Here is a 24,283-nt window from a genome sequence, read left to right as displayed (position 1 = left end):
AATACTGTCTAATATTAAAACAGTGCAAGCTTAGACTACACCGTCTAAAGATACTCCAGATTTATCATTTTACACTGGCTTAGTTGGCTTGCTTTGCTCCAGAAATTTCCTTTTGGCACAAGGTTGGCACACGCTGGCACATCTTGTGATGTTTCTTACCACTTTAACCACACTCTCTCCGAGTGCAGTGGAAAAGAGTGTCTAAAGCCCTTAATATAGGCCAGTGCACCGGAATTATGGTTCAGTCTGAGCCAAAATTCTAAGCATTTGCAATAGTGAATCTTCTCCATTGTGTATGAATTCCTCACAGATCGTCAAGATCTCTGCTTATTGTTATTATATGGGAACCTTCTGTTCACCTGTCTTGATCATGTGATGCTCACACATGTGTATAGCTCATTTTAGAACAGCTAAGGATCCAAACATCAGTGACCAGGACAGATCTTCAATCTCTGCAAGTAAACAGTGAATGAAAGACATTTCCAATTTAATGGCTACAAGCCGAGACCTTGCACATTGAATACAGATTTGGTCTGAGAATTTGGACAGAATTTCAGAGTAGATCACCTTTGGGACATGTTTGTGAAGTGCAACTTTATAAAAAGTCACAACTCCACGCCAAGCGTCTCCCAGGCGTACTTTTTCTGAAACAACCACATTGCACTTGCACAAAATTAATTATTACTGCATGTTACTTTCATACATTTGGAGCAGGTGTGCATAACCACGTCATTCTAAAAACTAACCTCAATTACACCTACAATTATAAATTTCCCCTACGTATTAGAAAATTGCTGAATTATACATGTAAACACTTTACATGCTCAAACTGGAAAACGTCCTGAAATGAGCACAAATTTTTTTTCCCGGTCTTATACTATTCTCTCCGATCAGTAGGTCACATCAATGGAGATCCAGAAGCAGGGACACCCACCAATGTCTTGAACTAATATGGTCCAGTTCTTGTAGTTTTCTATAGCCCCTTACAATGGAGAAACTGCTTATTACCAGAATCCATTTGCTTAGCCACTGATGGAGATGTAAGCGTTTAGGCTATGTTCAGGGAAGTCCAAAAAAATCGGCAAAGTAGCCTCCATCGGAAAGTCTGAAAAGCAGCCATCAGACATTGTCATAGGGTTAACTTGAAGGTCCTTGGCCCTAATGTAAAATTTGTATCAAGGTCCTCTACCCACCATGTGCCATTTATAATACTGGTACCTTTTGATGTGGCAGAGGGACCTTTGAGGACCCTTGATTGCTACCTCTGCACTTCCTATGACTACACAGCTACACCGCTGGACATAGCAATAAAAATGACTCCAAGTGCGAGTATTGATGTCAAGTGGTGGTGGAGTAAATATATTAATGATATACTTATGTTCACATGTGTATATACAGAAGAGAGGATGGTGGTAAGCATGCAAAGCAGACAAATTGTGGTACTCACTGGAGGGGTAGATCATTGATCTCCTGAGGCAGGAATTTAAATAGAGCCACATAGCAGTACATAGGAGATATTTCTTTCCTTGTCCTGCCGCCTGACACTGTACTCTGAATATACAGAGACACAAATAGAATATGTATTAACACTAAAGCTCCAAATTATTTTCACAGACACTATCCCACCTGTCAATCACTCACCGTCACACTGCGGGCATCTTCACTGGTGGCCTCATCTAATGGGAACACTAAGAATAATAGGAAAACAAATGGTGATCAGAATAGTTGATTAAGAGAGATGAGGCCAGGACTGGTGGAAGATGGAGTCTGCAGTTTTTCCTACATGGGGGGCATTTTTTTTAGAAAATTCCTTAAAGATTGTGCAATTATAGGGAGCATGGGTATAGCTAGATTGTCTATCACCTGGGAAGACAATTCACTTCTGCCTAGTCTTCAACTGTCTACCAGCATGTCATTCATAACATTTAGGGCAAATGTCCCACCAGCCCCCCTGCTATAGCCCTAGATAGGAAGGATCATTAGTATGGTTATGGAATAGTGTGCATCTATCCATTGCTCTGGTTGTATCTTTGTCTTGTTTATGTCTCACCTGGGTGACTTGGACTCTCCTCGCTGCTTTGGATGCTACCCTCTGGATCATCTGTCCTCTCTTCCTTTTCACTCTGCAAGAAACATCCATGTCTAGTGAACTGACGATGACAATATCTACGATCAGCGCTGGGCTGCAGATACACCTGTCATTATTTAGAATGCAGCTTCTGCAAGCATCAATCATCCCTGCCAGGAGGGTTCGCTTGTGCATTACCGTTCACTTACCAGGCTGCGGGTGGGGGACTCAGACACGCTGCTACATGTCGAACGGTTTAAATGTGCTAGAGAGGTTCCAAAGCGCAGTGTCTCGTACACAGGATCGACTTTACCTCTCGGAGCTGCTATTTAGGAAGGGAGGGAGAGACAGAAAACTGATGAGCAAGATCCTTACCAAGAGGAAAAACAGCCTTATTAAGAAGTGAGAAATCTATAGACAAAGACAATAACAAATGGAGTGGTGGGCTGACAAGGCCAATGACATCATCTGAAAAACTCAAAGGATAATCCCAGCAGGCGTACTTGTTTCCAATCTATAATATGCTTTATTTCATGATCAAAATAACAAAATCACAGGACGCGTTTCGGCCCATTCAGCCTTCCTCAACTGCATGCAGTTGAGGAAGGCTGGACGACGGGCGGAAACGCGTCCTGTGATTTTGTTATTTTGATCATGAAATAAAGCATATTATAGATTGGAAACAAGTACGCCTGCTGGGATAATCCTTTGAATTTTGATATGGGGATTGCCCTTTCCCACGCAGCGTAACAAGAGGATCATGAGCTGTCTGATTTGGTTCTGATCATCTGAAAAATAGCACACATCCCATACAGGGAAGAGAGGTTCTAACGTCTTTCAAAGACTCTCAGTAAATGGATCCTATATTAGGACCATTACCATTTTGTGGACAGATAAAAGCACTTCTAATAGAAACACAAGCACAATATCCTCATACACATGTATTCAATGGAAGCATAGAATATGAAGAGACATATTCTCTCACTGCTTGGCCTACTAAGTGTTTATCAATGGAAACATTGAAATGTTGTGTCTCCAAAAACCACTTGCAGTAAACCGAGATGAAAGCCTAGCAAAGCTATGCAGATATCAAGGCCCACTACTATCAGGCACTGTTCAGTCCAAATAATGCACTTTAAGGTAAAGAGTTTTGTCTAGGGATTAGACATCAGTGTTAAAATGAAAAAATAATTGGTGGGCACCCCATGACCTCTCCACTGATGCTGGTGGGAACCCCATGACCTCCCCAATTTTTTTCCCATGCATAGTCATGAAGCCACAGCTAGAGGGAGCTCAACAGCCTAATAAATAATATAAAAGTATGCAGTTAGCTTCAGAACTCCCTCTAGTGGTGGCTGCAGGTAGTCCTCATGTTGAGCTTTGATTCTATGCTATAAAGATACATAAAGATATATTAAGAAATGAATCAGTACAGAGTTTAGAACCCTAAATGAAAAGATAGACATTTACTTTAGGGTCTAATGCTCAAGGACTATAACTGGTGCTAATTTAAGTCAAGAGCTTTAGGAAAGGGAAAGCCTGAAAAGTTGTGAAAAACATGTTGGAACTGAGTGATGGCTGCTTGAGGGTACATTATTCCTGAGTTGAGGCAGAAAAATAGGGAATTGTGCTGCAGCAATCCCGCTCTAGGGGTGTTTATATCTAGGAATTTTATGAAATGATTTATTATTCCATGAAAGTAAACCTATTTTTTATACTCACTTTTTTGCTTATCTGTGGGACTTTCTTCCCTCGGCGGCTCACGCGAGACAATCAGGCACCTGCATCTCTCAGGATGCACTGCAATTAGCTCTTGTTAACCCCTACGTCCCCTAAATACAAAATATTTCCCTATGTATTGCCCCAGAGATCCATATGGTATGTAATTCCCCACAATTTCCTTCTCCACTGTCTAGAGAGAGATATAAATATATACTTCTTTGAATTTAGAAGTAGGGATGAATGAATAAATCAATTAATGAGTGACTAAATGAGTGATCACCTGCTTCACCTGTGATCACAACACCAGCACTAAGGGCAGGGAAAATGAAGAAGGGAAGCTACTGAGCATATGAGTCCACCACTGAATGCAGGACAAGAAGCATAAACAGCAGGAGGAAATGTAATGTACAGAAAAACCTTAGAATATTTTTATTGAATGCATATTGCAATAATACTTTATTTGAAATGCTCTCTTCATTGGATAGTATTACTTTTTCTTAAATAACCCTTTAAATAGTTGATATGCTTATCTGGATTGTCAGGCTGCTGCTTGGAGAACCCTGTTGATTCTTCATGGTACTTAAGGGTGTTGAAAGAACTCTTTAGCTTGACTAGACACATAAATTATATTATTGCCAGACACATTTCTCCCTCAGAAAATATCATACAGAGGTTGCAGATAAAAATACAATATCTGGTAGCAAACAAACTCACTGAATATGTTTAATGACCTCCACAATTGTTCTCTGAGCATCCATCACTAGACAAAAAAGCCTCTGCCACTTTCCACAATTTGAGTGGAGGTTTCAACCAAAGCTAACTTCATGGGTAGGCAGCAATTTCCTGCATCAGCAAGCACAATTTCACCAGCACTCTATAGTCAAAATATCCACTCACTTGCCACCAGGGTCGGAGTGGGATTCCTTGGGCCCACCAGAGGAAATTATTTTCAGGGCCCAACCCCCATATGATCAATAAAGTCTTAATAGATTTCAATTCAAAAAAATAATTCCTAGTGGCAATCTCTGTACCTATGGAGCCCACGATAGAATCAGAGCATAGGCCCCCCCAGAGATCCTCTGTTACTCTGCTGGGCCAGTACGAATACTGCTTGCCACATGTCATATTATGGCACAACTTATGATTTTCAGGTGGTATTGTTGGTGAGACTTTCCATTATACAGTATGTACAGTAATGCTAAGGATACAAATTATGGTTTACCAGGTACTGGGGATTCCTTGGGGCTTGAAAGAGGCTCATGGATTAGGAGAGGAGAACTGAAATTCCGTCGAAAAGATGTAGACTGTGAAAATAATATGCAATATATATGTTAAAGGACACAGTTCAGAGATGGTCACTATACATGTGGACACATGTTATGAATAGGACAGTTATATATATAATATGTATATACAGAGAGACCTACTAGGATTTGATAAATAGAAGATTTTAGCATCTTACCGTCTTTCCCAGACATTGCTGGTGTGACACCTCCTCTGAGCACCACAGATGGACTCCGATCTTACACATCTTACAGCGTAATCCCTGCTTGGAGTTACCTATTTATGGTGGAGATAGATTAAAATAATCTAAATAACAGATAGCAAAAATAATTATAGATAGACTATAACTAGTCTGGATAAAATCAGGAACACTTAAAGGGAACCTGTCACCTCCAACAAACATCCCAAGCCGGCAGCAGTATCCGAGAGTAGCCAGCAGCATGTTTGTAACGATCATTTTCTTCCTGCAGACAGAGAAGCAGAAGCTGTAAAAACATTCTTTAATCCCCTGCCGGCGCGCTTCTCTAGTCAGGCTTGAAGTCACGGAGGCAGCGGCCTCCTTGCTTCAAGTCACGGTAACCACGCCCCCTTCCCTGCCCCTTTGCTGTGACTGACAGCCGGCAGTTTGGCAAAGCCAGCTGAACTGTCGTGCATAAGCGCTGTCAGTCACAGTGAATGGGCAGGGAAGGGGGCGTGGTTATCGTGACTTGAAGCAAGGAGGCCGCTGCCTCCGTGACTTCAAGCCTGACTAGAGAGGCTCGCCGGCAGGGGATTAAAGAACGTTTTTACAGCTTCTGCTTCTCTGCCTGCAGGAAGAAAATGATCGTTACAAACATGCTTCTGGCTACTCTAAGGTACTGCTGCCGGCTTGGGATGTTTGTTGGAGGTGACAGGTTCCCTTTAAGTGATCCGGCCACCTTCCGGCATAAATGCCGGGTTTTGGATGGACAAAAGCAGTTGCATGCAACTTTTTTTGGTCCGGGCGACAGATGGCACTTGTGCCGGATAAGGCGGTCGGCTCAGCTTGCCGGAGATGTGAATGCAGCCTAACAGTCCACTACTCACAGGTGGAAGTGGCGGTTCTCCCCTTCTCCCTAAGTTCACAGTTTTTCTCCAACACAGGGGTATTCAGTGGCTATCCTGTTCAACCTGTACACAAACCAGTGTTGTCTTACTGCCAAAGTCTCACATGCAGCTTCCTATAATGTCGCAAAGAGGGTGTTCTCCAACCCCATAGTCAGACCTTGTCATGACTCTTGGCCCTTGACTCTGCACCCCTAGCACCAGCCTCTAGCTCCCTCATGGTCTTTCTCTACTGTAGCTTTTACTTGACACAGCTTCATGTTGGAAGACTCCTCTCTATCAAGAAAAAATTCTTGGAGGAGAAGGCCCCCAAGACACAACTTACCCACTTCTAGCCACCACTTCACAAATGGTCTGTAGTCCTCCCAGGGTTCTCACTAGGAGATACCTAAAAGGACCCACCTCCCCTAAATTGGTGCCCGAGGCTGTAACTCCCAGCTGCCCCTCTGTTTTACATCACCAGAAGCTAACAAATGAGTAAAACATCTGCTGAGCCACCTCCTGTAATAACTGTTGAAATTAATATAGCAATATTATATAGCGGTTACTTGAGGACCTATTAGAAGGGCCATGTGACCACAGATCCTACAACATATAATAACACAATATCAAACAAAAATACAGTTTGGCTATGGAGCATATACAATCATGAGAAAAACTAAGTACACACTCTTTGATGTCTATGGTTTTACATATCAGGACAGAATAAAAAAAAATCTGGTCTAAAAATAAGGTAAATACAACCTCAGATGACCAACAACACATGACAAATTCCACCGTGTCATTCGTTCAATAAAAATGAGGCTTAAATGGAAAACCCATGTGTGAATAACTATGTGCACCCCAACTAAGTGCACCCTTTAGCTTGTAGAACCGCCTTTAGCATGTAATAACTTGTATTTGTTTTCTTTATAACTTTATCAGATTCTCAAACAGGAATTTTGGCCTGCTCTTTTTGACAATGTTTCTTCAGTACATTGAGTTGTGGGCATTCTTTTATGCACAGCTCTTTTAAGGTCCCACCACAGCATTTTTATTGGATTGAGGTATGGACTTTGACTAGACTACTGCAGCACCTTGATACATTTCCTTTTCAGCCATTCTGTTATAGATTTGCTGGTGTGCTTGGGATCATTGTCCTGTTGCATGACCCAATTTCGGCTAAGCTTTAGCTGTTGGACAAATGGCCTCAGATTTGACTCTAGAATACTTTGGTACACAGAGCAGTTAATGGTCAACTCAATGACCTCTAAGTGCCTAGGTCCTGTGTTTTTTGTTTTCATAATGCATTATGGCCAAACATCTCCATTTTGGTCTCAACTTTTTCTGTCTTATTCTATTTGTACTGTGATCAACTTGAACAATTAACATACCAACTGAGGCCTGTAGAGTCTTGGATGTAGCTCTTGCATTTTTTTGCAATTTTTCTGAGCATTGCACGATCTGACCTTTGGGATGAATATGTTGGGACGTTCACTCCTGGGAAGACTGTCAACTGTCTTGAATGTTTTCCACTTGTGAATAATCTTTTTCAAGGTGTTTAGAAATGGCCTTATAATCCTCCCCTGATGGTCAGCAACAATTGCTTCTCTAAAGGTTGTATTACACCAGCCAATTTTCAGGCATATAATTGCTGACAAGCATTTGTAGGAACACTCATTAGCAATGTTCTGCCTGTCTAATACTGCAGCTGATTACGCGATGAATGAGCAAACGCTCGTTCATCGGGCAATTGGAATTTTTTAGCAGGTTAAAAAATCATAACTTACAAATTGTGCTGCCTAATCACTAATAATTGCTGCAGGCAAACAATCATTTAGTATGGGGACGAGCTATGGTATTTGCGATCACTCTTCCTGATACTGTGGAGGAGTTCGCTGCATGTTATAGCATGTTATACCACTATCGAGCAGGCAATTGCCGGGAAGGAACACGTTCTCCTGCAAAATCTGCTACAGTCTACTTCCAGCCTTAAGATCCTTTCCTCCTCTGCATTGTGTTTTCACATTTCTGAATGCTTCAGACCAGCAATTTTTTCTGCTTTTATAGAAGTGGTTACACTTGTTGATGATCAATTCATCAAGGCTATTTGATTAGCAGCACCTGACTGCTACTTGCCCTGTTAAGTCCTATGGATGTAGTAAGGCCTCTTTCACACAGGCGAGTTTCCTGCGCGGGTGCAATACGTGAGGTGAACGCATTGCACCCGCACTGAATCCGGACCCATTCATTTCAATGGGGCTGTGTACATGAGCGATGTTTTTCTCACATCACTTGTGCGTTGCATGAAAATCGCAGCATGTTCTATATTCTGTGTTTTTCAAGCAACACAGGCCCCATAGAAGTGAATGGGGCTGTGTGAAAATCGCATAGCATCTGCAAGCAAGTATGGATGTGATGTGATTTTCACGTATGATTGCTAAGGAGACGAGGGATGAGCAACCTGGGTCCCATTTACTTTATTATTTTCCATGATAACACTGTTATCATGGAAAATAATAGCATTCTTTAATACAGAATGCAAAGTGAAATGTCACTTAAGGGTTAAAAAATAATAAAAACATTACTCACCTCATCCACTTGATGGCGCAGCCAGGATCCTCTTCTTTGTTCTTCTTGAAGGACCTGCAAAAGGACCTTCGCTGACGTCATCGCGCTAACCATGTGGTGAGCGCAGTGACGTCAGCGCAGGTCCTGCTGAATGAAGAGAGAAGGTCCTTCTATTTTCATTCAGCAGGACCTGCGCTGACGTCTGGTGAGCGCGATGACGTCAGCGAAGGTCCTTTTGCAGGTCCTTCAAGAAGAACAAAGAAGATGATCCCGGCTGCGCGATCAAGTGGATTAGGTGAGTAAGGTTTTTATTTTTTAACCCTCAAGTGACATTTTACTTTGCATTCTGTATTAAAGAATGCTATTATTTTCCATTATAACCATGTTATAATGGAAAATAATAAAATCTACAGAACACCTATCCCAAACCCGAACTTCAGTGAAGAAGTCCGGGTTCAGGTCTGGGTACCACATTCAGTTTTTTCTCACACGGAAAAAATTGAACATCGGAACGCAATCGCAGACAAAACTGAATGAAATTGCGCGCCTACTCGCGCGGGTTTCCCGCAATGCACCCTGAATGCATCCGGCCCTCACCTGCTATGCCCGTGTGAAGGGGGCCTAAGGCTATGGTAAGTTTTTCACACACATCTTCTGCATTTTGGCTTCATGTTTTTAATAAATAATGAAACTGTTATGTGTTGTTCATCTGAGGTTGTAGTTACCTTATTTTCAGACCTTTTAAAGACAAGTTTTTTTTTATTATGTCCTGAATCAGAACTCCTGATACATAACACCATATCATTCAAAAAGGGTGTACTTTGTTTTTCTCATGACTGTAAGCTGCTGCAGTTCAGAACATAACTGGAGAGGACCTCTCCACCACCTTATATGGGCAACATAAACTTTCTGCTGGCCCTACATACAATGTTGAGGAACATAAAAGAGGTACTGGACATCTAAGTGTATTATATCACTGTTTCAATCATTTTTGTTCTGTACAAGCCTGTTCTGTTTGTCATAATCAAAAATATATGCCCCTCCTAGCCTCTTATGACTTGGAAACAAAGCAAGCTCTGAAAACTTCTGTGCAGAGCAACTAGAGTCACACAAGAGCCATGAAATCCACTTTGGTAGAATTGCTGTAAATCCTCTCTATTTCTGCTTCTTCAGATCTTGGAGCAGAAAACACTGTTCAAGGGCTGTTCAATATGAAACATTTCACAAGTTGCTACTATGGGCTTTGTTGTAAAAGAATCTTGTAAATTGAAAAGCCTTGGAAGCTGTCTTCAATTATGGCAGCAATGTGGAGTGTGGAGTCTCCAGGCACGTCCCCTCACTGCCCGGATAACTAGGTGTGCCTCTGCAGGTCAGACACAGCTCCAATTATTTTTGGCTGTTATTGTCGTCTAAGTAAACATAACCTTTTGTTTTTCTGCTTTTGCCCTGACCCTTCATGTTACTGGCATTTCCCACTAACTAGTGACATCTGAAATGTCCCCTCGGACAGCTAGTCACCAACATAGCAGATGTGCCATTTGGGAGAACAGACTACAAAGGAGAAAGGGAGGACAAGACTGGTAACGATAGTGAGGGTAGGAGTGGTAGTAGTCACGATGGCGGTCCTCACTCTGGCATTTCCTGGGCCGTATAGTGATGGAGGGGGTGCACCTTTCTTCACCTTGGAGCACACCAAGGTTTGGGGTCTCCTGTCTGGTGGTAGGTGGGGTGGGCCTAGGTGTTGGTGGGTATTGGGGTGTAAGGCAGAGCTTCCTCGGGATACTGGAGAGGAGAGACAATGTGACTGAGTAGGGTGATTGTACAAAGAAATGATGAAGCCTGATTTAGGGGTAACAAATCTGTTGTTCTTTACTAAAGCCATTTAGGCACATGAGACACAGAGGCAGTTGCAGAGTGAGCTTCGTCTCTCCAGATAACATGCAAAGTTTTCCTAAAGTTGTATAGTGTTGTCTAGGCTGTACCACAAATTCCTCTCTGAGTCTCTTTCTCAATGAATCCAAACAAACTTCCCAAGTAGGCCAAGGGTTTTCGGTTGCTAAATGACTGATACAGCTCTCTGGGTTCCCTGCTTCTCTCTCTACCACCAGCTGCTCACTGTAGCTCCTCTCACTTTGGATGCTGGCTGAACACTGCCTAGCTCCAGCTCCTGATCCAAGGGGGCTGGACCAGCCCACACCCAGCAACTATCTCTAAGAGGCCAAGGTAGTAACTCTCATTTCCTGTATTCAGCCTTTGTGATACAATCATTCCATAGAGCACAATTTAACCCCTTAAGCAGTGAACCATTGGTTCACAGCTTGTACAGTTCTTGATCATGTTTAACACTGTATCTGATGTCAGAAGAATATCTGCATCATATATTGTAATGGGTATTGTGACCTCCAAAAATTTTCATTTTCTTAAATAAGTATTCCCATCAAAGGCATTTATAGCATGTCCACATCTGGGACCTCCACCTACTTGTGGAACTGGGGTAGTCAGGCTGACCAGTAGACAGGAAGAGGGCTCAGGGAACCCCCATTATCGCGATAAGTGCCTACAATGCAAATACACCTTTAATTGTCATTATCTCTGAGGGTCATATAGTTCTAACATAGTTATATTGATGTACTTCAGCATCGCATAGGGATAGTAGTAGCAGTAGAACATTGTAGGCTGATCCCACTGTTTTCAGCATGATCCATTCCTAATTGCATATGTATCCCCGGTAGAGGGGTTGTTCATTTACTTGGAAAAATGTAATCTGACGGGTCTGATTCTATTGTTTTGTGCCCAGCTAAAATGTGTTGGAGATGTCTGACTTTGACTGATCCTTTCCATCTCCATTAGAGTCAGTACGGAAATTGGGCCAAATGGAAAGGGGTATTAACTTTAGACAGACCACCTGTGTTCCTGGGGCATTGCTTTTGAACTCCAAAAACTGGTTTCTGTTGTATATATTGGGAGAGATTTATGCAGCGTCCCACTCGTGTATGGGGGCACTGCAAAGTTTGTCATCTTAATGTTAATTGCATATTTCTGTGACTTAGCAGTAAAATCCCTATTAACAGGCTGTCATGTGCACTACACATATTCCACCACTAGATGGGGATAGCACCATAGTCTATATATACCGCAGTGCAGGCCTAGTTAGTTGTTGGTGGGGATAGTTGGAGTGGAAGGAGCTGGAGTAAGGAGCAGGGGATGGAGAGGACTCTATCCTCTCAGCTCTCTCTTGGGCTCCACGGCCCACAGATGCCAATTCTTTGTCTCAGTTGTCAAGCCAAGAAACAGGCAAAGGTGGGACCTTCTTCTACCGTCTACCAAATGGAAAAGGACTTAGGAAAACTACAGGAATGGTCAAAAAGCTGGCAACTAAAAATTTAATGTTGATAAGTGCAAGATAATGCACCTGGGGCATAAAAACCCAAGAGCAGAATATAAAATCAGTGATACAGTCCTAACCTCAGTATCTGAGGAAAAGGATTTAGGGGTCATTATTTCAGAAGACTTAAAGGTAGGCAGACAATGTCATAGAGCAGCAGGAAATGCTAGCAGAATGCTTGGGTGTATAGGGAGAGGTATTACCAGTAGAAAGAGGGAGGTGCTCATGCCACTCTACAGAGCACTAGTGAGACCTCATTTGGAGTATTGTGCGCAGTACTGGAGACCATATCTACAGAAGGATATTGATACTTTGGAGAGAGTTCAGAGAAGAGCTACTAAACTAGTAGATGGATTGCAGGATAAAACTTACCAGGAAAGATTAAAGGACCTTAACATGTATAGCTTGGAAAAAAGACGAGACAGAGGGGATATGATAGAAATTTTTAAATACATAAAGGGAATCAACAAGGTAAAAGAGGAGAGAATATTTAAAAGAAGAAAAACTGCTACAAGAGGACATAGTTTTAAATTAGAGGGGCAAAGGTTTAAAAGTAATATCAGGAAGTATTACTTTACTGAGAGAGTAGTGGATGCATGGAATAGCCTTCCTGTAGAAGAGATAACTGCAAATACAGTGAAGGAGTTTAAGCATGCATGGGATAGGCATAAGGCCATCCTTCATATAAGATAGGGCCAGGGGCTATCCATAGTACTCAGTATATTGGGCAGACTAGATGGGCTAAATGGTTCTTATCTGCCGACACATTCTATGTTTCTATGTTTCTGGAGTGCCAGCTGACTTTATCATTTCTATGTAACAAGAAGGACAATAGCCATTATACTAGGCTTTAGGCGCCTTTGTACCAAGGTGAAGGTTTATTAGCTTTTGGCAGCCTCACCGTTACTTAAAAGACAGACAGGCCATCTGTTGTAGCACTTGGGTGTAGAAGATAAGGACCTAAACCACCGTTACTGAGATTAGAACAAGGCAAAGACCTAAGTACCAGTGAGAAGATACCTTTCATACTCTAGCAAGACTTGAGCCTGATACAGGACTACGCATAAAGCCTGTTATAAGGGATTTACAGTATTTAAGCTCCATATACATGAGAGACTGTTTATATCTGGATGTAAATTGCTGTCAAGACCCTGCATACAGTAAAATTCTGAGTTGGATTTGAACCCTGTCTCATTCTTCCATCTCTATAATGCAACCACTCATCATTTTGCACCACCAAGGTGCTGGCGTCACGATACTACCTAATTCAGGGGCCCAGCCGCACAAGCACCCAGAAATCCAATCACTATCAAGGGCACTTCAATCACCACCTGGCCGGTGTCCCCTGTAGAAGAGTGTGCCCCGGAGAATTTGGTGCTGTTCTCCCCTTAACTTCAGCCCGGCCCAGGGAGCATCAAAACTGTGAGTAAAGAACTAACTGTTATTATTCCTCGGTACACCATCAACTCGCAAGTTGTACCCCTGTTGCCGAAGCGTTGCATATATAAATGTCACTGTGGCGTGGCTGGAAAGTGTCTTAATTTGTGCCAGAATGTGCAGCACATGCTTGCTGTGCCCAATATATGAAGTGTATGAGCCACAATTTTATTTCATTTATGACATGCTAGTTATAAGGTTTTTCCTTAGACAACTTTTGACACAAATTTTTGGTGTAGTCCTATTTTTCCACAGTTTTTGGCACATATTTTGGACAAAAACTATACCAGCTCCAAGTTAGTCTAAAAAATGGTGTAACATTCTCATTGTATAAAAGCCCTATGGAGCGTTGTGACGCAAATAGGGATTTTTGTGGTGCATTGTGTGACATCTTCCATTCACTGCTTTCTTAAACAACATCACAGATATGGACTTATTTAACAATCCAAACATAAATATGGCACAAACTAAAAATGGTGCAGGCACAATATTCTGGTGAAAAATAAACCTTAAATAAATCTTAATATATTTACCCCATTGTGTATTGCTGGGCACCATAAAGGGCTATTCCCATCTGGGACATTGATGGCATATTGCTAGGATACACCATCAATGTCAGATAGGTGTGGATGCCACAATCTCCACAATAGGACCCTGAAGTAAAGGGAGAACAGCCAGGCATGTGCGGCCACCCTCCATGCACCACTCTGGGAGTTCCAGAAATAGCCGACAACTGGCTCAGCTATTTCTGGCTGTCCCATAATGGTGAATGGAGAGGTGATGGTGCCTGTCTGCATGCCTTGCTCTCCATTCACTTCTATGGGACTTCCAAAAACAGCCAAGTGCACTTGCTTGGCTATTTTTGGAAGTTCCATAGCAGTGCATGCGTGCTGCGCGCTCCTTCACTTCTGGGCTCCCATTCTAGAGATGGGTGGGGATCCCTATCTGATATCTGACACTAATGGCATATCCTAGTATATTCCATCAATGTTCTAAGATGGTAATACAACTTTAAACACCATGTATGAAGGCTAACTTCAAAAAGTCTAAAGCTTGGTGGGGGGGGGGGTACTGTTTCTTATTGAAAAGACAGCGGTATATGAAGACTTTTAGAAAAATATGCAAATGATCTCCTGGCTTGGCTGGTATCAACTAATTTGCATAAGTGTAAAGCAGAAGGATGATCAAGTTTTTCTGATTGGAAGATCAGTCAAAATTAAATTCAGGAAAGTCTAGTACACTGGAATTTGGCTCTGGGACGCTTCATCATTCATCAACAGCATTCATTTTTTTGTTTCTAGCTCACATTCCTTTCCAAGAAGCCTGAAATATCTTCTGTGAAGACAAGTGGTGGTGAAGTGTTGTGCAATCAACGAGACCGTGATTCTTGAAGTAAATATTTCTCAAGTATGAGTTGTTTTTATCGTCACAATGGTCGGAATAGTTGTGTCTTTTGTTGCAAACATCTATTACTGATGTTCATGATTTTGTCGGGTTTCGACAATCTGTTGTCCATGTGGAAGGCTATAAAAGTTTGACTAATCCTAGGCCTAGGACCATATTACAATCACTTGGAACAGTTTTCGCTGATGAGAATATGTTCCCTCTCTCTGGCAATGTGGATAATAATGTATGTTGGTGAAACCACAAGCTACCTGTTCTGAAATGGGAGCAGATTTGAGGTTTCATTGATCCTTACAGCAACATGTGGTGACAAATAGATATGAAGAAGTAAATAACTCACCAACAATGATCTGGTGGCACATGTGACAGGGACACTGCTTCTTGAAGACGTGGTCATTGAAGCTGTGTGTACGGACTGGCTGCAAAAGGGATAAGGGCTTGTGATGTTGGTGAGGGGACTGGTCAGCTTGTGGCGGGGGCTCAGTTGGGACAGGTGGAGGTGAAGGAGGCGGTGGGGGCACCGGTGGACTGAGAAGAACATCTGAAGGTATCTTCATTTCACTGTTTGGCTTCTGAAAGAAGTTCTCAACACTCTTACTTCGAAGGATAGTCTTTAAGGAGATTGAACGGCGAAATCTCTGGAGCTGAGGAGGGAAGAGATAAAATGGAACATCATTAGCAAAAAGCAAATTAAATTTCCTTCTTGAATGCTCAAATCTGGTGTTGTGAGACAATGTGACATTGGCTCTTTTGCCTCTCAGGGGGGTCATAGAGCACTCAGGACAAGCTACTGTTCAGATGAAATGTGACAGGCCCTGCGGATTGATGACAGGGTACAGAGTGGGTAAGGGGATCATGACCAGTGCCAAGAGCATAGCAATGACAGCAACACTGCACGTCAGACTACAAGAGAAGAGAATGGACAAAGGAAGAAAAAAGAAAATAGGACACATTGCAGAATTAAATTATGTAGTTGTAGATGACAGCAGAGTGTAGGACTCAACATGTGGATGGATGAAAGGTCATGAGCTCATAGGGGAAGACAAACAGTGAGAAGGGCAACTATTTCTGTACATTATATACATAGATTAGAGTAAGGTGCATATGCTTCTGCTGAAGCTTCTGGGAACCAATCTGTAACAAGGCCCTCTACCCACCAGGTGCCATTCATAATAGTGGTGTCTTCTTATGTTCCAGAGGGGCCTTAGAAGCCCATGTTCGACTGCTGCCTTTACATGCTCTATAGCTACATGTCTATACACATGTGTGCAATGATGTCAACTGGTGCCATATTTTACTATGTTATATTTTATAGTATCTAAGTAGATTATAAAATTGGAGTAGTTGTATGCTTAGAAAGCTCAAAGTAGAATTGTATGTTTAGGGGCAGCTTTGTTGCATTTTCAATGGCATGCCATGTATAGGGAGGGGTCTAGTCAAAACGTAGACCCTCTACTATCCCACGGGTGAGTTTCATTTGGATATTTTAAGTACGTAAATAACTTTCTGCAAAAGCAGTGAGACAAGAAAGTAGACAGAATTAGAGGCTCAAGTACTGTCTCATTAAGAAGCTTAATGGATTTGACATGTCTGCTGATATCGGGGGCCTGTGTGCCTGTCTGTGTTGCAGCTCTTCCATTTCATAAGCAGAAGTCATTGTTAAAAAGAACATCCCCTTATCAAGACGATTCGCCACCCCCACCTTCAATGGTTTTGGATCTGCAGATACTGAGTGTATGCCAAGTGTGTCCTCGGGCTGAGTGGTCATTTATCTCAGGATGGAAGGCTGAGCATGCTACTCTGCACACACAGGGATGGTTAGTGGTTACAGAGTGGTTGTTGTAAAAAATAAAATAAAAAATATATAGTGGAAAATACAGTGACACACATAAAAGTCAGTTGGATGCAGAATAGTGGGAGGCCAACTATGGCTTCCATTCAGGGATGTACCTAAAGGATGGAGGTCCTTTAACAAAATCACAATGCTTCCCATTCGTTTGCTGTTTCATACCACCACAGTTTACAGTAATGAAGGTAAGTGACATGCACAGGACAGTTCCTTTCTTCCTTCTCTACTACTGTTACAGAACTAATGGGAGGCTCAAAACCTCAAGGTGACTATCTTGGGTCCAACATGAGATGGGTATCTCTTTAGGCCCCATAATAGCCACAAATCCTGCTTCTTGCCCTTCAAGGAATTTAGGCAGAAGGATAGGGAACTTAAAGGAGCCCTAGAAAAATATCTAAAAGTGGCCCCATGTTGTAGGCGGGTCCAAATTGACAAAAAAGCAGAACAGAAATGGGCAGGGCCAACAATACTGTAGTGCAGAACAAAATACTGCCCCCGCAGAACCAAACGCCACAGTGCAGCACAAACTACTGTCCAGCAGAACTAAATACCACAGTGCAGCACAAAATACTGTCACCCTCGCCACAGTATGAAACTGTATCATTGTCCTGAGCATAAGATCTTTCTGTACCTGGCTGGCAGCAATGAGGAGGGTCTGGTCGGCTCCCTGGACATTGGCCCACCGGGGAATTTCCTAGTAGAGTCTATGGCCAGTCTGCCCATGAATTAAGGGTTGTCCAGGATTAGATAAAAGAGTGTTTTTTTTCTCCAGAAACAGCACCACTCTTGTCTATGGGCAGTATATGGTATTGCAGTGTTCACTTAAATGGGGATAAGCTGCAATATCAGATCCAACCCATGAGCAAGAGTGGCGCTTTTATCTAATTCTGAATAGCCCCTTAAAGAATTTTCAGGCATTGTACTGTTTAGCCGTGGGCTTGGACTTTCCAAGGTCATTTTACAGCAGATTGTACAGAAGGTGACTAATCGGGTGCATTCACGCAAAGTGGAATTGTCGTATGCTTTACTACAACCTTTAGATTTTACATTACAATCTGGGTCAAATCCACAGCAAAATCTGCAATATACAGTATGTGAATAAATATTAAAATCTGTGAATAAATATTAATTTGCCTGTGATGTCAAAAGTATGAACAAGTGCATACGTTTCCCTTTCTGAGCGCCTTATTACCTTCCATCTCTGTGGGGGGCTGCGGGTATGACAGAGCGTGGGCTCTGCCTGTGTAATTACGTGTCAGTGTGCTAATTAGTATGTTTGCAGTGGTCTTCATGTACAACTTGCAATTACTGTGACATAACCCTGCAGAGCATTGCTCAGCTCTGACTCAATATTGCGCAGGTGCTGAGGTAAGTCATCCCTCACGACCAAAAGGCATTTTCCAAAGTATTTTAAGACCTCTCCCCCACCGCCACAGGCTGGTTTATATTGTTTGCAGCTGTCCAGCAGAGGAATTGTTAATTTAAGGCTTAAGAAACCGCAGGCCCTTGTTTAACTACAACCATCACCCAGCATGCCCACCTGGGTGATGGTGTCCGATGGAAGCTAAGTATCCACCGGATGTCTACACCACTCTTGCCAGTACCACCCTCCTATTTAGCACCTGGAATGCTGCCAGCTTCTCTCTTCACAGCCATGTTTTTTCAGCTATGTACATCCTTACAGATAAAATTCCACAGCTTCAAAATTCAACCAAGCTCCTGAGGACCACCCCTCCCCCTCTGGCTGCTGCGTTGTCAGCAAACACGCAGGTTTTTAAACACAGGCGGTCATTTATCACAGGTGATGTGACGCCATTCATAAGCAGTTTCTTCTGCAAATGATTTAACCTTTTCTTTGCCTTGACGCATTAAATGTCTCCTTCACTTTCTGACTGGTCGATTGCCAATAACAGTTTAAACCTTCCTGCAGTTTCCAGTGTCGTGATGTAAATGTCCCCCAGTGCAAGAACAAAATAATAAGTGTGTGCACATTCGGACGAGTGATGTTAAACTGGTGCATGTTCCCAATGCTAAAAGTGGACATTTTTCAAAATGGACCACACAAGGTGTCGTCCAGGTGCGGTCCGGTTTTATTCCATTGACTTGAATGGGCAAGTATTGAGTGAAAAACATAATATAGCATCCTGTGAATTTCTCGGCATGGACCAATGGTGGATGCGGAAAATCTGGCATGTGAGTTGGTCTATTGACTATGATGGGCCAGCGTTCAGTCTGTGGTCTGTCTGTTCTGTACTGGGACAGCACACGGATATAAATATCGCTTGTCTACATGAACCTTTAGAGATATTCAGGTGGAGCAGACTTTACTTGTTTTTCAGTACACTTAGAAAAGTGCTGTTAAAAAATGAGTGAATGAGTTATTATTAATTGTCATGATATTTCCTGGGTATGCCTGGGTGCTTAAAGGGGCGATTCATCTTCTGGGGGTATTTTGGCAGACATCAACCCCCCTCCCCCCCTCTGTGGTCTGAACTCGCAAGGGAAGCATAGTCATCTGCTGCCCATCATTGGATCCTGGCTTCTTTGTGACCATCTTGCTGCTGCTGTACTGGGATCTTCCACTTTCAATATTTGGTCTGAACCCACTGCAACCAATGACTGGCCACATCAGTAAATGGTCAACTGGTCATGTGACACAGAAGGTGCAGGTCACCATTGTGGGCAGGATTGTCAGGGACCCGAGCACTGCAGAGGCAGAGGGGAAGCAAAGGAGCTGAGACACAGCGGAGGGGAGCAGGTAAGTATGCTTCGATCCACTGATCTGGCCATGAGAGGTGGGGGTCTGCCTAAAGACTCCCAGAAGAAGAAAAAATATTTATATGGTAGTCACAATGAGTTCCCTGTTTAACCTGACCTTGGTTTGACACTTTAACCCACACCATTGACCTCCCAAGCATAGTGGGCTCTGATATGTGCTCAGGTTTGTCTAATGCTTATTCCTACTGTATAGTTTTTTTTTATAGACAGCTGGTGCATAATATATATACAGGTGAGGCATGTAGATAATGAATGGTATTTCAGTCCAGAGTGTCATTGAGAATCAACAAGTACAGTAGTAGGCCTACATCAGGGTTTCTCAATTCCGGTCCTCGGGACCCACCTACCGGTCAGGATTTGAGAATATCCCCCAGAATGAACACCTGTGGTAAATCCTGATGGATGGACACTAATTATATTACCTGCTCAATACTAAGGAAATCCTGAAAACATGACTGGTAGGTGGGTCCCGAGGACCAGAGTTGAGAAACCCTGGCCTACATATTCCAGATTAAACCAGCAGCTAGTTGTTAACATATAAATTAACATAAGATCATAGAAAAAAGGGAAAATACCCTTACTAACATTACTCCTCACTTGACAGGCAAAGGATTGATTCAAAGAACCAAGAGTCAATGTCAGATTGAATATTGGTTACAGAGTAAACAGATTTTCAGGCTGCTTAATACTGATGACCAATCCTGAGGATAAGTCATCAATATCAAATATCAGCACCCCTGATGATCAGCTGTTTGAAGAGGCTTCAGTACTCCAGTGCGCACTGGAGCCTCCTAGCAGCTCACCAAGCACAGTGCTGTCCATTGGATAGCGGCTGTGATTGGCATTGCAACTCAGCCTCATTCACTTGAATGGAACTGAGCTATGACTAAGGCATGTAACTAATGAACGTGACGTCATTGGCCTATGAAGAGCCACGGTCCTTACCGGAGAACAGGGGCCTGTTCAAACATCTGATTGGTGGGAGTGCCAGTTTCAGACCCTCACCAATTAAGTATCGATGACCTATTCTGAGGATAGGCTATCAATATTAAACACCTGGAAAAGAGATGAGGGACTTTATCAGTCGTATCCATGCTCTAAGAGATTAAAGGCATTCATTTATCCAATGTAGTGCTATAATTTTTCTAGCTAAAAATAAACTTTCCTGTAAGAAAATTCTAGTATGGTGTTGCCACAATTCGTCATCTACAATACCAAATAAACAGACCTTGGGGTCTTTTGGTACTGGCATGTGTAGAATAGAAGATGGCAAAAAAATCCTCTAATCAAAATAATTAAATAATGTTGTACTGCCCTGGAGCAAGGGTACTATGAACTATGGACGTTTGTGAACATTTGTCCCATTGCTACTACGCAAAGCTATCAACTCACTAATTTAGTGCATTTGGAAGGGTTAACTTTAACTAAGATGTATGCTTTTGTTTACACTTGCACGGTTTAATATTGTTGAACTGCATTTTATATGTTTATTGTAATATATCCTGTTCATTTTCACTAATATTTTACTATAGCTGCACTACAATGTGGAAAGGGTTAATACGCAGGAAGCTTTTACTGAGAGACTTTGGGACTTTCTACCTATGCAAAGTTTTGGATATTTGCAAAGTCTATGACAGACTAAAATTGCAACATTGTTTATGTTTATGCTGTGCATCTCCACTCCACCCCTCCCACTAGAAGATTCTAGTTCAGTTAGAAATTGCATATAAGGAGAGCAGTACGAGCCCCTAGTTGTCTGAATATAGGGACCAGTTCTTATTAGGAGAGACTCTGCCAGTTTGCAGATAGGGACCAGTGTTTAATAGGAGGGCCTCTGCCAGTCTGCAGAAAGGGACCAATGTTTAGTAGAAGATACTCTCCCAGACTGCACGAGTGACCAGAAGAAGAAGCTGAGATGGGAATACTGAGCCACAGACCCTGGACCACTAGCCTTTTGACCGGGGAGCCAGCTGGATGACTGAGCCACAGACCCTAGGCCAGCAGCCCCTTGACTGGGATATCAGTCCTCTTAGAGAGAGAGCTAGCAGATGAATACGGATGAAGCCAGCTCAGTGCCTTGCCTGTAGTATTTTGCACTTAAGTTCCTGCAGAAAAGAAGCACACTGGTTTACTACAAAATCTGATTTTCTGGACTTATTTCCTATTGGAAGGGGGGGGGGGGGGGGAATGCCTGTCCCTTCCCTCCCAGAGAGAAGCAACCTATGGTGATGCCTCAACAATACCTGGGGGACCCGGTGTAGCGTTGGGGCACCCCAAACACTGGCGCTGCAATGTCACAGACCTATATTAAATGCCAGAAGTTTGCAAAAGAAGTCTTCAGTGTAAACATTCTGAAGTGGGTGATCTACCTATGTGGAACAATTGACCACACCACAGCAATAATTAGTTTGACCTTTGAGTGTGCCATGACTCACAGTGAACCCATTTCTATCTGCAGATATCAGAAACTTCCTTAATAGTACTCATGGTAAAAATATATATACACTGCGTGCAGAATTATTAGGCAAATGAGTATTTTGACCACATCATCCTCTTTATGCATGTTGTCTTACTCCAAGCTGTATAGGCTCGAAAGCCTACTACCAATTAAGCATATTAGGTAATGTGCATCTCTGTAATGAGAAGGGGTGTGGTCTAATGACATCAACACCCTATATTAGGTGTGCATAATTATTAGGCAACTTCCTTTCCTTTGGCAAAATGGGTCAAAAGAAAGACTTGACAGGCTCAGAAAAGTCAAAAATAGTGAGATATCTTGCAGAGGGATGCAGCACTCTTAAAATGGCAAAGCTTCTGAAGCGTGATCATCGAACAATCAAGCGTTTCATTCAAAATAGTCAACAGGGTCGCAAGAAGCGTGTGGAAAAACCAAGGCGCAAAATAACTGCCCATGAACTGAGAAAAGTCAAGCGTGCAGCTGCCAAGATGCCACTTGCCACCAGTTTGGCCATATTTCAGAGCTGCAACATCACTGGAGTGCCCAAAAGCACAAGGTGTGCAATACTCAGAGACATGGCCAAGGTAAGAAAGGCTGAAAGACGACCACCACTGAACAAGACACACAAGCTGAAACGTCAAGACTGGGCCAAGGAATATCTCAAGACTGATTTTTCTAAGGTTTTATGGACTGATGAAATGAGAGTGAGTCTTGATGGGCCAGATGGATGGGCCCGTGGCTGGATTGGTAAAGGGCAGAGAGCTCCAGTCCGACTCAGACGCCAGCAAGGTGGAGGTGGAGTACTGGTTTGGGCTGGTATCATCAAAGATGAGCTTGTGGGGCCTTTTCGGGTTGAGGATGGAGTCAAGCTCAACTCCCAGTCCTACTGCCAGTTTCTGGAAGACACCTTCTTCAAGCAGTGGTACAGGAAGAAGTCTGCATCCTTCAAGAAAAACATGATTTTCATGCAGGACAATGCTCCATCACACGCGTCCAAGTACTCCACAGCGTGGCTGGCAAGAAAGGGTACAAAAGAAGAAAATCTAATGACATGGCCTCCTTGTTCACCTGATCTGAACCCCATTGAGAACCTGTGGTCCATCATCAAATGTGAGATTTACAAGGAGGGAAAACAGTACACCTCTCTGAACAGTGTCTGGGAGGCTGTGGTTGCTGCTGCACGCAATGTTGATGGTGAACAGATCAAAACACTGACAGAATCCATGGATGGCAGGCTTTTGAGTGTCCTTGCAAAGAAAGGTGGCTATATTGGTCACTGGTTTGTTTTTGTTTTGTTTTTGAATGTCAGAAATGTATATTTGTGAATGTTGAGATGTTATATTGGTTTCACTGGTAAAAATAAATAATTGAAATGGGTATATATTTGTTTTTTGTTAAGTTGCCTCATAATTATGCACAGTAATAGTCACCTGCACACACAGATATCCCCCTAAAATAGCTAAAACTAAAAACAAACTAAAAACTACTTCCAAAAATATTCAGCTTTGATATTAATAAGTTTTTTGGGTTCATTGAGAACATGGTTGTTGTTCAATAATAAAATTAATCCTCAAAAATACAACTTGCCTAATAATTCTGCACTCCCTGTATATAAAGATACTAAAAGATTCTAGAAAGTTCCTCAAACCACGACCGTATTCATGTATAAATGTAACCAAAGGGATATTTTGTGGATTTTGTTCTTTAAAATCACCACTAAGGTCATTTTCAAGATCCTGAACTGCATTGCGGTGCAGCGCCATTCTCTCTGTTGTGATGGGAAAGGACATTGACAACTGTTTACTCATGTTTTACATTCATGAGCCTGTGGTTCTAACTGTACCGAATGGTATCTATGCTGTGGTTAAAAATCATGCCAATAGCTTTTTTTGGCATGATTTACATTCTGGGGCCAGAGCAGCTTATTGGCATTGGTCCAGCTTTGTAAACCATTGGCCATCAACTGTTATCACAGAGTGGTCAACCATTAATTTCCCCTGCAATAGTATTACATAGTGACCATTCAAATGAACCATCAGAGTAGCTGCTGACTCTTCTCCATGACTCTTCTCCATTGTGGCTCATGAAGAGGTGCAACTAATGTTGGAGACCCCCCATCTATGACATCCCTAATTGGCCATATGGAAAGCGCTTGTTTTACTAGGACAACCCATTCAAAGTTCAGCCAACAACACTCCATTTTTGTGCAATGTAATATTGCATTTAATTACAAAATCTTCTTTTGTGACCGTACCCACGACACCC

The 24,283-nt window shown here is 42.5% G+C and overlaps 1 protein-coding gene across 1 annotated transcript in view; it reads right to left on the bottom strand.

Annotated features, from left to right (window-relative positions):
• STAC2 (SH3 and cysteine rich domain 2) overlaps positions 1-24,283 on the bottom strand; it is a 65,916-nt gene that overhangs the window by 14,175 nt on the left and 27,458 nt on the right. Inside the window, exons 2-8 of the mRNA XM_040438206.1 lie at positions 15,274-15,577; positions 5,253-5,350; positions 5,013-5,094; positions 2,278-2,393; positions 2,051-2,123; positions 1,642-1,688; positions 1,448-1,551 (exon numbers count right to left, since the gene is read on the bottom strand). Coding sequence (XP_040294140.1) covers positions 1,448-1,551; positions 1,642-1,688; positions 2,051-2,123; positions 2,278-2,393; positions 5,013-5,094; positions 5,253-5,350; positions 15,274-15,577 — 824 coding nt within the window. The remainder of the gene's footprint in view (positions 1-1,447; positions 1,552-1,641; positions 1,689-2,050; positions 2,124-2,277; positions 2,394-5,012; positions 5,095-5,252; positions 5,351-15,273; positions 15,578-24,283) is intronic.

The sequence above is a fragment of the Bufo bufo genome, chromosome 6 (genome assembly GCF_905171765.1).
Source record: "Bufo bufo chromosome 6, aBufBuf1.1, whole genome shotgun sequence".
Classification (NCBI taxonomy): domain Eukaryota; kingdom Metazoa; phylum Chordata; class Amphibia; order Anura; family Bufonidae; genus Bufo; species Bufo bufo.
This window is presented reverse-complemented; position numbering and strand designations above follow the sequence as displayed.